The sequence below is a fragment of the Sorex fumeus genome, unplaced genomic scaffold, assembly GCF_029834395.1.
Source record: "Sorex fumeus unplaced genomic scaffold, SorFum_2.1 ptg000029l, whole genome shotgun sequence".
NCBI classification, from domain to species: domain Eukaryota; kingdom Metazoa; phylum Chordata; class Mammalia; order Eulipotyphla; family Soricidae; genus Sorex; species Sorex fumeus.
The window spans coordinates 16,152,182-16,165,331 of NW_026606086.1; the positions used below are offsets into that span (position 1 = coordinate 16,152,182).

General features: G+C 54.3%; 3 protein-coding genes across 11 annotated transcripts in view; 1 reads left to right on the forward strand and 2 right to left on the reverse strand.

Annotated features, from left to right (window-relative positions):
- Nucleotides 1-838, reverse strand: part of JMJD6 (jumonji domain containing 6, arginine demethylase and lysine hydroxylase) — a 151,015-nt gene extending 150,177 nt beyond the window's left edge. For all 3 annotated transcript variants that reach the window (XR_008792606.1, XM_056115654.1, XM_056115653.1), the window contains exon 1: nucleotides 620-838. Coding sequence is in view for 2 of the 3 variants with exons in the window: in XM_056115654.1 (XP_055971629.1) it covers nucleotides 620-748 (129 nt within the window). In the remaining variant the exon portion in view is untranslated. The remainder of the gene's footprint in view (nucleotides 1-619) is intronic.
- Nucleotides 839-1,307: 469 nt separating this feature from the next.
- On the forward strand, nucleotides 1,308-9,552 carry METTL23 (methyltransferase 23, arginine). Of its 2 annotated transcripts, XM_056115660.1 has the most exons (5): nucleotides 1,308-1,471; nucleotides 6,250-6,354; nucleotides 8,711-8,948; nucleotides 9,044-9,128; nucleotides 9,256-9,552. In XM_056115660.1, the coding sequence occupies exons 2-5, from the start codon at nucleotides 6,271-6,273 to the stop codon at nucleotides 9,428-9,430; spliced, it is 582 nt and encodes a 193-aa protein (XP_055971635.1). In that variant the 5' UTR covers nucleotides 1,308-1,471; nucleotides 6,250-6,270; the 3' UTR covers nucleotides 9,431-9,552. The 2 variants fall into 2 exon arrangements, with proteins under 2 accessions (XP_055971635.1, XP_055971636.1); XM_056115661.1 differs by lacking the exon at nucleotides 1,308-1,471 and having other exon boundaries at nucleotides 6,266-6,337.
- A 251-nt stretch (nucleotides 9,553-9,803) lies between these two features.
- Nucleotides 9,804-12,779, reverse strand: SRSF2 (serine and arginine rich splicing factor 2). Of its 6 annotated transcripts, none has more exons than XR_008792611.1 (5): nucleotides 12,251-12,779; nucleotides 11,778-12,088; nucleotides 11,456-11,559; nucleotides 10,737-10,835; nucleotides 9,804-10,250 (listed from the first exon to the last, which is right to left on the reverse strand). XR_008792611.1 is itself a non-coding variant. In XM_056115657.1 (3 exons), exons 1-2 carry the CDS (start codon nucleotides 12,610-12,612, stop codon nucleotides 11,785-11,787), a joined length of 666 nt encoding a protein of 221 aa, XP_055971632.1. In that variant the 5' UTR covers nucleotides 12,613-12,778; the 3' UTR covers nucleotides 9,804-10,835; nucleotides 11,778-11,784. The 6 variants fall into 6 exon arrangements, 1 of the variants encoding a protein (XP_055971632.1); XR_008792610.1 differs by having other exon boundaries at nucleotides 11,316-11,559; XR_008792609.1 differs by lacking the exon at nucleotides 11,456-11,559.
- Nucleotides 12,780-13,150: the final 371 nt, after the last annotated feature.

A 13,150-nucleotide genomic window follows, 5' to 3' on the forward strand; every position in this document is an offset into this window, starting at 1 on the left:
GCGCTGGGACGGGCGGGGTTGGGGGCACCGGGTGGGGGGTGCAGGGGTGGGCTGGGCGTGCAGGGGAGACGGGCCAGGGTTGGGGGCACCAGACCCGGGTTAGGGGGCGCCAGGCCGGCGGGGGGGGGGGGGGGCGCGCTGGAGAGACAGGCCAGGGTTTAGGGGCGCTGGGACGGGCGGGGTTGGGGGCACCGGGTGGGGGTTGCAGGGGCGGGCTGGGCGTGCAGGGGAGACAGGCCAGGGTTGGGGGCACCAGACCCGGGTTAGGGGGCGCCAGGCCGGCGGGGGGGGGCGCGCTGGAGAGACAGGCCAGGGTTTAGGGGCGCTGGGACGGGCGGGGTTGGGGGCACCGGGTGGGGGGTGCCGGGGCGGGCAGGGCGGGCGCGGGGAAGACGGGCCAGGGTTGGGGGCGCCAGGCCCGGGTTAGGGGGCGCCGGGGCGGACGGAGGGCGCCGGGCCGGGGTTAGGGACGCCGGGCGGGGAGACAGGCCAGAGTTTAGGGGCGCTGGGACGGGCGGGGATGGGGACGCCGGGCGGGGGGGTTGGGGTCGCCGGGCCCGGGGGGCGCGCGCGGGGCGCTCCCGGGCGGGGCCGCGCGGGGGTCCGGGGCGCCGCTCACCGCCACGGCCGCGGGGCTCAGCGAGAAGCTCTCGTAGTAGTTGTGCCGCGTCCAGTCCAGCGAGTCCTTCAGCTCGGGCCGCGCGCTCCGCTTGGCCTCGCGGATCCGCTTCTTGCTCTTGTGGTTCATCCTGCGGGGGTCGCCGGCGGAGTCTGCGACCACCTGGGCGCCGCTCGCTTCCAAACCCCCACGCGCCCCCCGCTGCCAGGTCCCGGCGGCGGCCACGCAACGCCCTCGGCTCGGGCCCGGCGCCTTTCAAGCCGCCTTCCAGAAAATTCACTGCCCAACCACCGCCCGAGCTCCGGGTCAGGCCTGCGGCGGCCGTTCTCCCCGCCCCCCCGGCCGCTCGCGGCGCGCCATTGGTCCGGGCCCCTCCGGGCTCCGCCCCCCGCGCACCGCCTCGCCGCCATGTTGGGAAGGTCGGGCTGGTCCCAAGGCGCCCCTCCCCGTAGGCCCCGCCCCCGTCGCCTCCGGCGCGCGTCACTTCCTGCGGCGCCACCCTCTCCGCCTATTTCCCCCCCCGCCCCCCCTCCCCCGGGCCTGCTTCCGGCGCCCGGGCGGGGCCTGGTGGCGCGTTTGCGGGTCGGAGCCTGTCGCGCGCTCGTCGTCTGCTTGTAGTTCCCCCGCAGGCCGCGAGGGCCACGTGGCGTTGGGTGGCGGTCCGGCCGGCCTGGAATTCCCCGCCGCGCAGTGCTGGCAGCCCCGCGCCCTCAGCTGGCCCCTGCCCACCCCGACCCCCCTCCGGACGGGCGTGGCCTCCCAGGCCATGTGGCCCGGGTCCAGCGCTTTCGGTTCTCGGAGGAGCGGGGCCCGGGCGCCCAGGGGGCCGTGCTGGAGGTGCGGGTCCCGCAGGTGCGTGCAGCGCGGCCCCCTCCCGGGAGGCGGCGGAAATGGGGCTGGGGGATCGGGGTCCCCGGGGTCCTGCCTTGGGAGCACCGCTGAGCCGCGAGGGCTGGCGTTGAATGTCTTCCCAGCAGGAAGTTTAGGGAGCAGGAGTTCGTTGGAGCCCTCTCTCCATAGGTGCTGCCAGGGCAGTGACGTTACTCCTCTTCCTAAGCATTCCTGATGGTGCTGGGGGGGAAACCTGTGTGCTGCGCTGCGGTGATTCGAACCCGAGTCGTCATCCTGCACAGCAAGCATAGCTCTACCCGCTGTGCTAACTCTCCAGCCCCAGCAGTGGCAATTAGATCTTTTTATTACTCTGCAAAGGCGTCCCCGATCAGCCCTGAGACCTGGGTGGCACCTTACTGTCCAAATACGGTCTCTCACGAAGCTCCTGACGGCCCAGTAACCGGTTAGTCCTAGCAGCTTTCCCCGAGGGTGCCGCGCTTTCCCAAGATTTCCCAAGAATTTACGATTTGCAGCTGTTCATTACACTTAAGCTTGATTTTTGATGACTCGTTTTGGCCTGAAACGTGCTGGGATTTAGTGAAGTCAAAGGATAATCCACCTCCGAGTTTGGGGATGTTCAGTTTGAGATACCAGTTGCTTGCTTTCCAGATTTAGGGTGTGACCACAGACCATGTGAGATTAGACCCTATGAGATTATATCACATCACATCTGTGTAACTTTGGTCAGATCCCAGATGAAATCCAGGAGGCGAATCAGTTTTCTCTGATTCTTGCTGGGTCCCCGCTGTACTCAGGAAGCTAGCAGCAGAGTTTAAGCAGAAATAGCTTTGTTAAGTGATTTGCTTGGTTAAGTTTGGACCTTCGGGTCTTTATGATAGAGTGCTCAGTCCCCTCCTAGTACCCTTTAGAATGGAAACTCCCAAATTTTCTTGATATACTGCCCCGGTTTCAGAGACAAATCACCCCGCGGGCCCCCACTCTCCAGGGAGTCAGTGTTTCAGTATTTTTCTGTAGTGCCATTTGGAGATCTAATACAGGTCACATCGGCAAGCACTGGACCCTGGAACCACATCTGAAATTCACGTTCAAGGGAATCAAGTACCTCCCAGTTTATAATCTAATCACCAATTGGATTCTTGGCATTGTAACTGAGTAGTTTGCAGTGACTTAGTGACTTCCTCATTGGCCTGAAGCTGCATTAAGAATTTTTTTTGGGGGGGGAAGGGGTGGAGTGATAGTACATTGGGTAGGGCATTTGCCTTCACGTGACCAGCCTGGGTTCAATCCCGGCATCCCATATGGTCCCCCAAGCATCCCCAGGAAAAACCCTCAGGGCATCGCTGGGTGTGACCCAAAAAGCAAAAAAAAAAAAAAAAAATTTTTGGGGGGGGGCACTGAGGGTGCTGAAGAGATACAGCTGGTAGGCATGCAGCCAACCTGGGTTCAATCCCCAGCATCCCCAGACAACCATATGGTCCCCAGACAACCACCAGGAGTAATTCCTGCGTATTGCCAGGTGTGGCTCAAAAAACCAAAAAGATATTTTTCTTTTGACTGCTTTATTTTTTTAAAGGGCTGGAGCGATAGCACAGCGGTAGGGCATTTGCCTTGCACGCTGCCAACATGGCCGACCCGAGTTCGATTCCTCCGCCCCTCTCGGAGAGCCCGGCAAGCCACCGAGAGTATCTCGCCCGCACGGCAGAGCCTGGCAAGCTCCCCGTGATCTATTCGATATGCCAAACACAGTAACAACAAAGTCTCCAATGGAGACGTTACTGGGCCCGCTCAAGCAAATCGATGAACAACGGGAGGACCTTTACTTTTACTTTACTTTACTATTTTTTTAAAGTTGACTCACCATGAGATAGACCACCAAAACCCTATTTATGATTGAATTTCAGTCATAACAATGTTTCAACATTTCCCACCACCATTGTCCCCAGGTTGACCCCATAGACCCCAGTGATGGCAGTGATCCCCTGCATGGACCAAGGTTCGCGACCTGGGCACTCTGGGCGGGCTGCAGTCACCAGTCCAACAGGGCCTGACCATCCTGGGTCTCCAGACAGTTGACACGCAGGGAGGTTTTCCTCCATTATATCCTGAGGATGATGCAGGCTGGTCCCTGGAAGACATGGCAGTGCGGTCACCTCATAGGTGACAAACCGCCGGGCCTCATAGTGGGAACCCACAGGAACATAGTGAGAACTCCTTCCAGGGCAACTGCTTGCCTTTGGAGCAACATCCAGCAGTGTTTAGGAGTAAACCCGATGGGAGGCACGTGAGGCTAGTGCTTTCCTGCCATGATGCAGTACTCTCCATTCCACCCACCCTGTCTGCCCCCAAAAATCCAGATCTGAACTTACAGGTCACACCACTAGTAAATTCAGATCTGGAGTCGGAACGGAAGCGGGATCATTGTAAATGTGAGCGATCTCGCCAAGCGCTTGCATAAGTTAGTGCTTTCCAAAGTCTGAGTTCCCTAACTGGAATTCAACCGTCCTGCAACCAAGCTGTTCCCTGTTGGCAAACCAACTTTTCTTTTGTCATGGTTGGGATGGAACCCCAGGGCCTCACACCCCAGGGCACCATTTCTGGTCCAAAACTTCAACAGATGTTCACCTACCTTTGGCCTAGAAGTCTCACGGGTCTGATTGACGTTTCTGCCTTCCAGCCTTGCCTGGTATCCGTGTGTGGGTGGCTAGAAATGTAGTTCCCACTTAAGCTGTGTCCAGGACAGCCCCCGCAGCCAGTGCGTGATCACCCATCAAGAAGTGCTCACTCGGGGCTGGAGTGGGGAGGGCTTTTGCCTTGCTGGCCACCGACACAAGTTCAATCCCTGGCATCCCATATGGTACCCCGAGAATTGCCAGGAGTAATTCCTGAGTGCAGAGCCATGAGTAACCCCCAAGCAATGCTGGGTGTGACCCCAAAAAGCAAAACAAAAATATTTGGTGCCTGTACACGCCGAGTAGGGAGTTTGTCACTGTTCCTTTAGGGCTATGATGACCAGTGCAGTGTGAGTTACTGGCATGGCTTAGCACATGGCATTGCTGGGGTTTTTTTTGCCTTTTGTGGGTCTCACCTGCTGATGCTCAGGGGTTACTCCTGGCTCTGCAGTCAGAAATTACTCCTGGTGATGCTCAGGGGGCCACACGGGATGCTGGGGATCAAACCTGGGTTTGCTGCATGCAAGGTAAACGCCCTACCCGCTGTACTATAGCTCCAGTTCTGCATTGCTATTTTATATGCCTCCATGGGATGGAAACTAGAGCAAAGGGAACTTGTCATTTTAGTAATGGAGAGTGTGGGCACAAGTGTGACTATTTTCTTTCAGTATCAAGTGTGTTTGTTGCTCCCAAATTTTTTTGCAGGGGTGGGAGGTGAAGGTGTTTTAATCCCATATGGTGCTCTGAGCACTTGCTGGGTCTGACCCCTAAACAAATGTTTTTCCAGGCTTGTTTGTTTTTCTTTTTTTAAAATTTCATTTTTACAAAGTTGTTCATAATACTTCATTACAGATAATATTCAAACACCAATCCCAGCAACATGTACCTTTCCACCACCGTAAGAGGAAAGTGGGTGAAGATTGTTGTTTTTCATCCTAGAGCCTTTGTATAAGAGATCACAAGTATGTATGTTTAACCCAAACAGATGTGTGCTACTTTTGGTACATCAGTCAGTGGGCTAGAGTATAAGAGGTCCAGGACGTTTTGTGTTGCTCTTTTTCCGGGAAACTTATTTCACAGTCTCTGAATCTTGGCCTTGATGAGATTATGTGGCATGGGGGGGGGGGGCAGTTTGTGGGCGTGACTGCCAAGCTACTGGAAAACTGGGGAGCTTGGGGGAGGAGGCCCAGTCCCATTCCTAGCAAGCTTGGAGATCTCAGTCATGGGTCCCCATACCTGGGTTTTCTGCAGGTTTGGTCACAGGTGAGACTCGTCCAAGCCTGTGGAGAGTGGCCTTGAGCATGGCTGCATTTGGGTTCTGCTGGGGTGGGGAGGGACATTCAACCCCCCCTCCCCCAGCTGCCCTGGTGAAGACAACCTGGCTCGCAGTCAGGACATTCTATGTTGCTCTCTTCTGGGAGCTTTATTTCATAGTCTCTGGACAGGCTCATTTTTTCAAGCTCACGTTCTTCTTTGAACATATGGCTGGTTTGTCTCTGTATTTGCTGATTTCTGCTCTGGAGAAGCTTGTTTTCCAGATAGGTTCCTTTTTTTTTTTTTTTTTGGGTCACACCCAGCGATGCGCAGGGCTGACTTCTTCTGGCTCATGCACTCAGGAATTACTCCTGGGAGTGCTCAGGGGACCATATGGAATGCTGGGAATTGAACCCAGGTCGGCTGCGTGCAAGGCAAATGCTGTGTTATCACTCCAGCCCCTCCAGATATGTTCTTGAGTACATATTTCCCTTTTCCTCATCTTTTCTTTTTGGAAGTGGGTACACCTGGTGATGCTCAGGATTACTCCTAGTGGTGCTGGGGGACCATATGGGATGCAGGGGATCGAATCCAAGTCAGCCGCATTCAAGGCAATGCCCTGCTCACTGTAAGATTGTTCCGGTCTGCAAGTGTTTTTGGGGGATGTGGGTCATACCAGCAGTTCTCAGGGTTCACTGCTTGTTATGCTTGGGGGACCACATAGGGGGCCAGGATTGGCTATGTCTGAGGCTAACACCCTCCCTGCTTTACTATTAATCCAGCTTCGAAGCAAGTTTCAGTCAATAAAAACTACTTCGCTACACTTAAAAACAAGCCAACCCGTCTTCTCTCCAGGTCCTGCACCACCAGTATGGAATGTACGTCTGGCCCTGTGCGGTGGTCCTGGCCCAGTACCTGTGGTTTCACAGAAGGTCTCTCCCAGGCAAAGCTGTTCTAGAGGTAACAAATGCTTTTGAGTAGAGAAAGGGACTAAGGACTAGAAGAAGCAGGGTTACATTCCCCAAAGCATCCCCCCACACCTCCGTCAGGAGCAGACCCTGAGCACCGTTAGTTGCCGAGAACATGCTCCCTCTCCCAATGATTTCATTTCCAGAAATCTTGGCTCACACATTTAAGTGTATGTGCTGCTGCAAATACTTATGAATCGGGTGACTGGACCAACGTGTAAAAAGACAAGCATAAACTATAAGGAGCACTAGATATGGGGGTGTTTTCTATTTTTTTTAAGTTTATAAAGTCATTCGTGATTTTTTATTTTCAATATTCCAACACTATTCCCACCACTAGTGTATTCCCAGCCACCCCTCAAGCCTGCCCCTATAGCAGGCCCAAAATAATTTATTTTATATTTCTTGTTATAACTTGCTAAAAATGATCAAAAAATATTTTCCTAGAAGATTTGTATTACTATATATCACCATGGAGCCGTTAAGCTCTTGTAGAAGAGATTACTACCGTGTTGTTACTGGTTAAGCCTTGTGTGTTTATATTTTCTTAATCGAGATTGGTTCTACTTTAGACCCTATCCAATGTGGTGTGCTACTCCTGGTTCATCAGTGGTATAGAGTTAGCTGTGAGCTCTGGAATTCAAAGTTTTTGAATGGGGTAATGGTAGCTGGAGTTAATTTTTTTTTTCTTTTTGAGTCACATCTGCAATACACTCCAAGGACCATATGGGATGCTGGGGATTGAACCTGGGTCAGCCACCTGTAAGGCAAATGCCCTATTGCTTTACTATTGCTCTGGTCCCTAGAGTTAATTATTTTATTTTTCTTAATAATGTTGGAGTACTGCTATTTTTGTTGGAGTTAAATTTTTATTTTATTTATTTTTGGAGTTAAATTTTTAACTAAAAAAAAAAAAGGTTTTAACTGGATGGTGACATTGGGTACCCTGGGCAGCTCGGCCTGGCGCAGGGTCCAGAAACATCTCTGCAACTCATTTACCTCTTTAGATTTATGAATCTCTGGATCATGGCCGGTTAATGAGCTTATTTAGCCTAGAGGGAGTTCATGGGCGTTACTGCCAGGCTTCCGGAAGAACAGATGGGGGAAGGTAGCCCATCCCCAACTCAATGGGAGCCTAAAGATCTGTCACAAAACCCACATACCTGAGTTCAACAGATCAGTTTCTGGACAAGCTCATTGTTTGACCCTACTCTAAAGCAAATCCCACAGACTAATTGGGAATTGATCTCTAGGGTGTCCCAAGCAGGATTGTCCAGACTCCTGCACTGCACCCTTCCATGTGCTGCCTTTTTGTTTTTGGGCCACACCCCAGAAATGCACAGGAGACCTTATGGATTGCCAGAGATCAATTCTGGTTGGCTGTGTGCAAGGCAAGCTCCCTCCCTGCTGTACCTCTCCTGAACAACTCCTTTCTTCCAAACCTTTAGTGCCGCATATCATGCAGCTGTTTTTTTGTTGTTGTTGTTGTTTTTGTTTTTTGGGTCACACCCGGCAATGCACAGGGGTTACTCCTAGCTTGTGCACTCAGGAGTTACTCCTGGTGGTGCTCAGGGACCATATGGGATGCTGGGAATCGAACTTGGGTCTGCCGTGTACAAGGCAAACGCCCTCCCTGCTGTGCTATCGGCTCCAACCCCATGAAGCCGTTTTTTGTATGTTCATGTTTATCCCCCCCAAATGGGGAGCTTCTATTTCAAATGTTCCGTGACCTTCAGGATTTTCCAAGGCACAAAAGCAGACCTGGGTGGGCTGTGGGTCAAGTCTGAGAAAGATCAAGAAACAGGTAAGACATTCCTAGCTTATTACCTTGCAGTTTCCAAGACCCTGCTGGAAAATCTTGTAGATTCTTAGCAATTTAAGTGATTTTCTCGCTCGATAGCACAGCGGTAGGCCGGCCAAGCTGGGTTCGATTACTCCGCCCCTCTCTGAGAGCCACAGAGAGTATCTCGCCCACAGCAAAGCCTGGCAAGTATTCAATATGCCAAACACAGTAACAAGTCTCAAAATGGAGATGTTAACTGGGCCCACTGGAGCAAATTAATGAACATCGGGAGGACATTTGTGATTTTCATGTAAAGTCAGTTACACAGTAAGGACCAAGAATCAAGCTTGACACACCTGACCTTTAGGATGTGTCTTAACATAGGTTTCTGAAAACAATTTCTTTTGGGGTGTGGCACACCCAATGGTGCTCAGGACTGACTCCTGGGAGGATTGGGGGGGCACTACTATACAGGGTGCCAGGGATCAAGTGTGGGTCGATTGCATGGAAGGCAAGCACGCACTCTTATCTCATCTCAGCCCCTAAATCTAAACCTTCCCATTAGATAGGAGCTGGAGTGAGCCTCCCAGGAATTCTGGCTGCAAAGTGTGGTGCTGAAGTGATCTTGTCGGACAGCTGTGAGCTGCCACACTGTCTGGAAATCTGTCAGCAAAGCTGCCACATCAACCACGTGCCCCAGGTGCGGGTCATAGGGCTAACATGGGGTCACATGTCCCAGGAGCTGCTGGCTCTCCCGCCACAAGACATTCTTCTTGCCTCTGATGTGTTCTTTGAACCAGAAGGTAAAAGTTTCCTTTGGCTATTATTTGGCTAGAAACACAATGTAGCCAACATATTAATGTCTATTAATGTATGTAATGCCCGTTTCTCCCCCTAGACTTTGAAGATATTTTAACTACAGTATATTTTTTGATGCAGAAGAATCCTAAGACACAGTTCTGGTCTACTTACCAAGTCAGGAGGTAAGTCTGAATATCCTGATTTTTAAAGTTTTTAACTATCATTCTTATTAGAGGTTTACTCTCTAAAATGAAGTGCAGATAAACCTGAAGCAAAACCAAGTACAATCTTTTTTTTTTTTAATTTCAGTGCTGACTGGTCGCTTGAGGCTCTGTTGTACAAATGGGACATGAAATGTGTTCACATTCCTCTAGAATCTTTTGATGCAGACAGAGAAGACATAGCGGACTCCCTCCTTCCGGGAAGACATACGATTGAAATGATGGTCATTTCTGCAGCAGGAGAGCCTGTCCATTGTACCTAATAAGGAGCACCTGGGACTGGCAGTGAGCAGGGCAAGCGCTCTACTTCCACTTTGTTTCCTGATCACAGTGGGAAGTTTCATACCCCTAGATTTTCAAAGCCACATAACAAGATTAAACAAGTCTAAGGGAAAAAGAGGACTCGGATATTCCTTAAATTATTTAAAAGCATGATGTGAATAAGGTGGGAGGGCCCAAGCCTCACATGGATAGTATGGAATCACTCCAAAAGAAAATTGGGGTCATGCCTGGGGATCACTCCTGGCTCTGTACCCCTTGGGGATGCTAGGTCAAGCTATGAAATCCACCTTCGTATCATACCAAAGACAATGGCACAGGTCTCCCGAATAAACAGAAAAAAATGACCAAGACACATTCTGAGAAAAGCTAACACCAAGAAACGTTTTAATTAAAACTACAGAAACAATGGTTATAGTACAGGATATTCATGAGCAAAGATACACCATGTCATAAGTACTTACAAAGTTACAAACCATTTGCTTCCTTAACATTTCCGTATTTTTTTAAGTTCATACATGAGAATTGGATTGACCATGGGAGGGGGGTTGGGAGAGAAAAAATGTGTATTTATCATCAGCTAGATGTGCTCACTGTATGCTCCGTTATCTATATGCAAGGCCCGGGTGACTGGAAGTGCAGTTGTCAGGCATTTTAATAAACTGGACAGCCATTTGTTTCTGCACGACAAGGCAGCTTTACACAGGAGCAATCAGGAGAAAACAGGAAACAGCCAAGCACTCTGCACTGCAACACGCCACCTTAACAGCTAACCAGCATTACTCAACTGCTACACAACTGCGCCTAGTGCACAAAAATACATAAGAGAAGAGATTAGAATTGTGTTTGGTAAACGATCCTTTCAAAAAATCAAGTCTTTTCACCTGAAAAGTCTTTACACAAATTTGGGTTCAGATTACCGAAGGCAAATAACATATACAAATCGACACCAACTTTTGTGGGTTTCTAATTTTAAGGAATGAAGGCAATGCTGAGGCAATCTCGACATTTAGGCTGTGCGAAATGGCTGCACACGTTTCCTTACAAGTCAGGAGGCCACAAATTAGGTTACCAATCTGTTCAATTTCAAACAAAAAAAGTCAGCGCTATGTAACAAAAAGGAAATTTTACCTCAAATATCCAAGTCAATAATGAAATCTGATGTCGTTCACCTCACTAAATTACAAGAAATTTGAATAACAGCAACAAAATGGCACATAAAAATGAAGTTTGCCACCTGAGGCAAAGCTTAAAACAGGTAAAAAGTTAGACAAAATGTTACAAAATAACCTTTTCAACAGCCAGTTGCTTGCTCCAAGGACTCTTGGATGGACTGAGTCTGAGGTCCTTTCTGCTCCGGGTCTTCCGCTAGGACGCTGGCGGGCGCATCTAGGTTCGAAAAGGAGAGCGCAGTTAGCCCCGGCGCCGCGCCCCGCTTCGGGTAGGCAGGTACTGGTGTGACAGATCAGGCTCTGGTGACACAGACGCTTACAGAAACCCGAGCCATCCTCAGTTCAGTTCAGTGTTTTCAAAGGCCCAGCTCTAAACTCGGAGGCTACTCCTGTCCTGCCAGCGCGGACAGGTCGGTGTGAATGGAACTGTTTCCTGGCCGAATGACCGAGGTGCAAAAAGGGGAGGGTTTAAAAAAAAAAGTAGAAACAAAAAAGCAAACAAAAACCTCGAAACCGGAAAGGAAGCGAACTCTAGCGGTTCGTTCTCCGAGGGAAACGAATGCTCGGCCACCGAGAATGATGCTTGGCGCTGCTATCTGGACTACCTGGGTGGGGGGCCCGCTGGTTTCCAAAAAGAGGACCAAACCGTCGGATGGAGAGTTAAAGACACACTATCCTGCCCCGCCCGGTCTGATACCTGCGAACTCTCTGGGGTCCAAACGGTCGCCGCTGACTGCACAGCGTTCGCCACCTCCCTGGCGCCTCACTCCCGGCCGGCACAACAAAGGCTGCGCCGATGCTAAGAGGATAGTGCATCTTTAACGCGTCAAGACAAACCTGCTCCAACACACGCCCACAGAAACTGGTCCCTGGAGGATCAGCCAAATCAGTTAAAATCGGCAAAACTGGCCAATATTCTCTTATCAAACAGGAGACCGCAGCTTTAAAGGGGAGAATGCAGACGTTGGGTCAAAACAGCAAGAAACAGGCATCGTCATTCACAGACAGGCCCCACACCGTCCACCAATCAGCCATCAGTCCCCGCGCTTCCTTCCGCACGCCTCGCTCGTCCCGGGGCCGGGCGTGCCCACGGCCGCGAGCCGCCGCCGCCCACCCCCCGGCCCGAGCCCCCCCGCCCGGCGCCCCCGGCCGGCATTACCGTTGGCCTACGACGACACGGCGCCCTCCTCCTCGGGCGACTTCGGGGGGCTCTTGGAGCGCGAGCGCGACTTGGACTCCCTCTTGGACACGGGCGGCGGGCTGCGGGAGCGCGAGCGGGAGCGCGACCGCGAGCGGGAGCGCGACACCGACGACGACTTGGACTTGGACCTCCGCGCCGAGCGGGACTTGGACGTGGAGCGCGAGCGCGAGCGGGTGCGGGAGCGCGACTTGGAGCGGCTGTAGCGCGAGCGGCTGCGGGAGCGGGAGCGGCTGCGGGAGCGCGAGCGGGAGCGGCGGCGGCGGCGCGGGCTGCGGGCGGGGGCGAGAGGGAGCGGGGGCGTGAGTGGGGCCGCGCCGCCGCCGCCCGTTCGCCCGCCCGCCCTCGTGCCCCGCCCGCCCGCCCGGCGCCATGATCGCGCCGCCGCCGCCGCCATTTCCCCGCCCCACGTGCCCCGCGCGGCCCGCGCTCACCTGCGGCTCCGCCGGCCGTAGCCGCCGCCCCCGTAGCGCCGGGGCGGCGGGCCGCGGCGGCTGTGGTGCGAGTCGGGCGGGCGGCCGTAGCGCGCCATCTGCACCCGCAGCTCGCGCCCGTCCAGCACCGCCCCGTCCATGGCGTCCATGGCGTCCTCGGCGTCGCGCTTGTCGTGGAAGCGCACGAAGGCGAAGCCGCGGGACTCCTTGGTGTAGCGGTCGCGCGGGATGTACACGTCGCCCACGCGGCCGTACTTCTCGAAGACGCGCCGCAGCGTGTCGGGCGAGGTGCGGTACGTCAGGTTGTCCACCTTGAGGGAGGTCATGCCCTCCACGTCGGGAGGCGGGCGGCCGTAGCTCATGGCCCTGGACCGGCGGCCCGCGGCGGCGCGCCCTCCGACTTAACGCTCCGGCGGTTGCTTCGGGCCGGCTCGGGCGGACGGAGGCGGCGGCGGCCTCGCGGGAAGGCTGCCGGGAAGGCCGGCCTGAGACGGCGACGACGGCGGCGGCGGGAACACGAACCGGGAGGCGGACGACAGCGAACACTGGGCGGCCGGTCGCCCCCCAGCGCCCCTTTATAGCCCTCCTCCCAAAATGGCGCCCGCGCCACCCGGAAATGAATCTCCTGATTGGCCCGCGCCGCGCCGCCCCGCCCCCCGCGCGGCGCGCCTGCGCAGGAGCGGGCGGGCGGCCGGGCGGGCGGAAAAGCGCGCAGTCACGGCGGCCCGAGGGGAGGGGGGCGGCGCTTGGCAGCAGTTAGAAAGCCCGCGAAACCCCTCTTCCGGCTGCGCGGCCCGGCGGGCGCTCCGGGGCCGGAGGAAGAGGAGGCGCCCCCGCTGGGGCTCCGCCCTCCCGTTCCCGCCCATGCCAATGCCCACGCTCCACGCCGCCTCGGCCCGC

Coding starts and splice junctions, on each gene's coding strand:
- METTL23 (XM_056115660.1), top strand. CDS start 6,271: ATGTACGTCTGGCCCTGTGCGGTGGTCCTGGCCCAGTACCTGTGGTTT. Junction 6,355..8,710: donor CAGGCAAAGCTGTTCTAGAG/GTAACAAATGCT, acceptor CCTTCCCATTAG/ATAGGAGCTGGAGTGAGCCT. Junction 8,949..9,043: donor TGTGTTCTTTGAACCAGAAG/GTAAAAGTTTCC, acceptor TTCTCCCCCTAG/ACTTTGAAGATATTTTAACT.
- SRSF2 (XM_056115657.1), bottom strand. CDS start 12,612: ATGAGCTACGGCCGCCCGCCTCCCGACGTGGAGGGCATGACCTCCCTC. Junction 12,089..12,250: donor TACGGCCGGCGGAGCCGCAG/GTGAGCGCGGGC, acceptor CCCCGCCCGCAG/CCCGCGCCGCCGCCGCCGCT.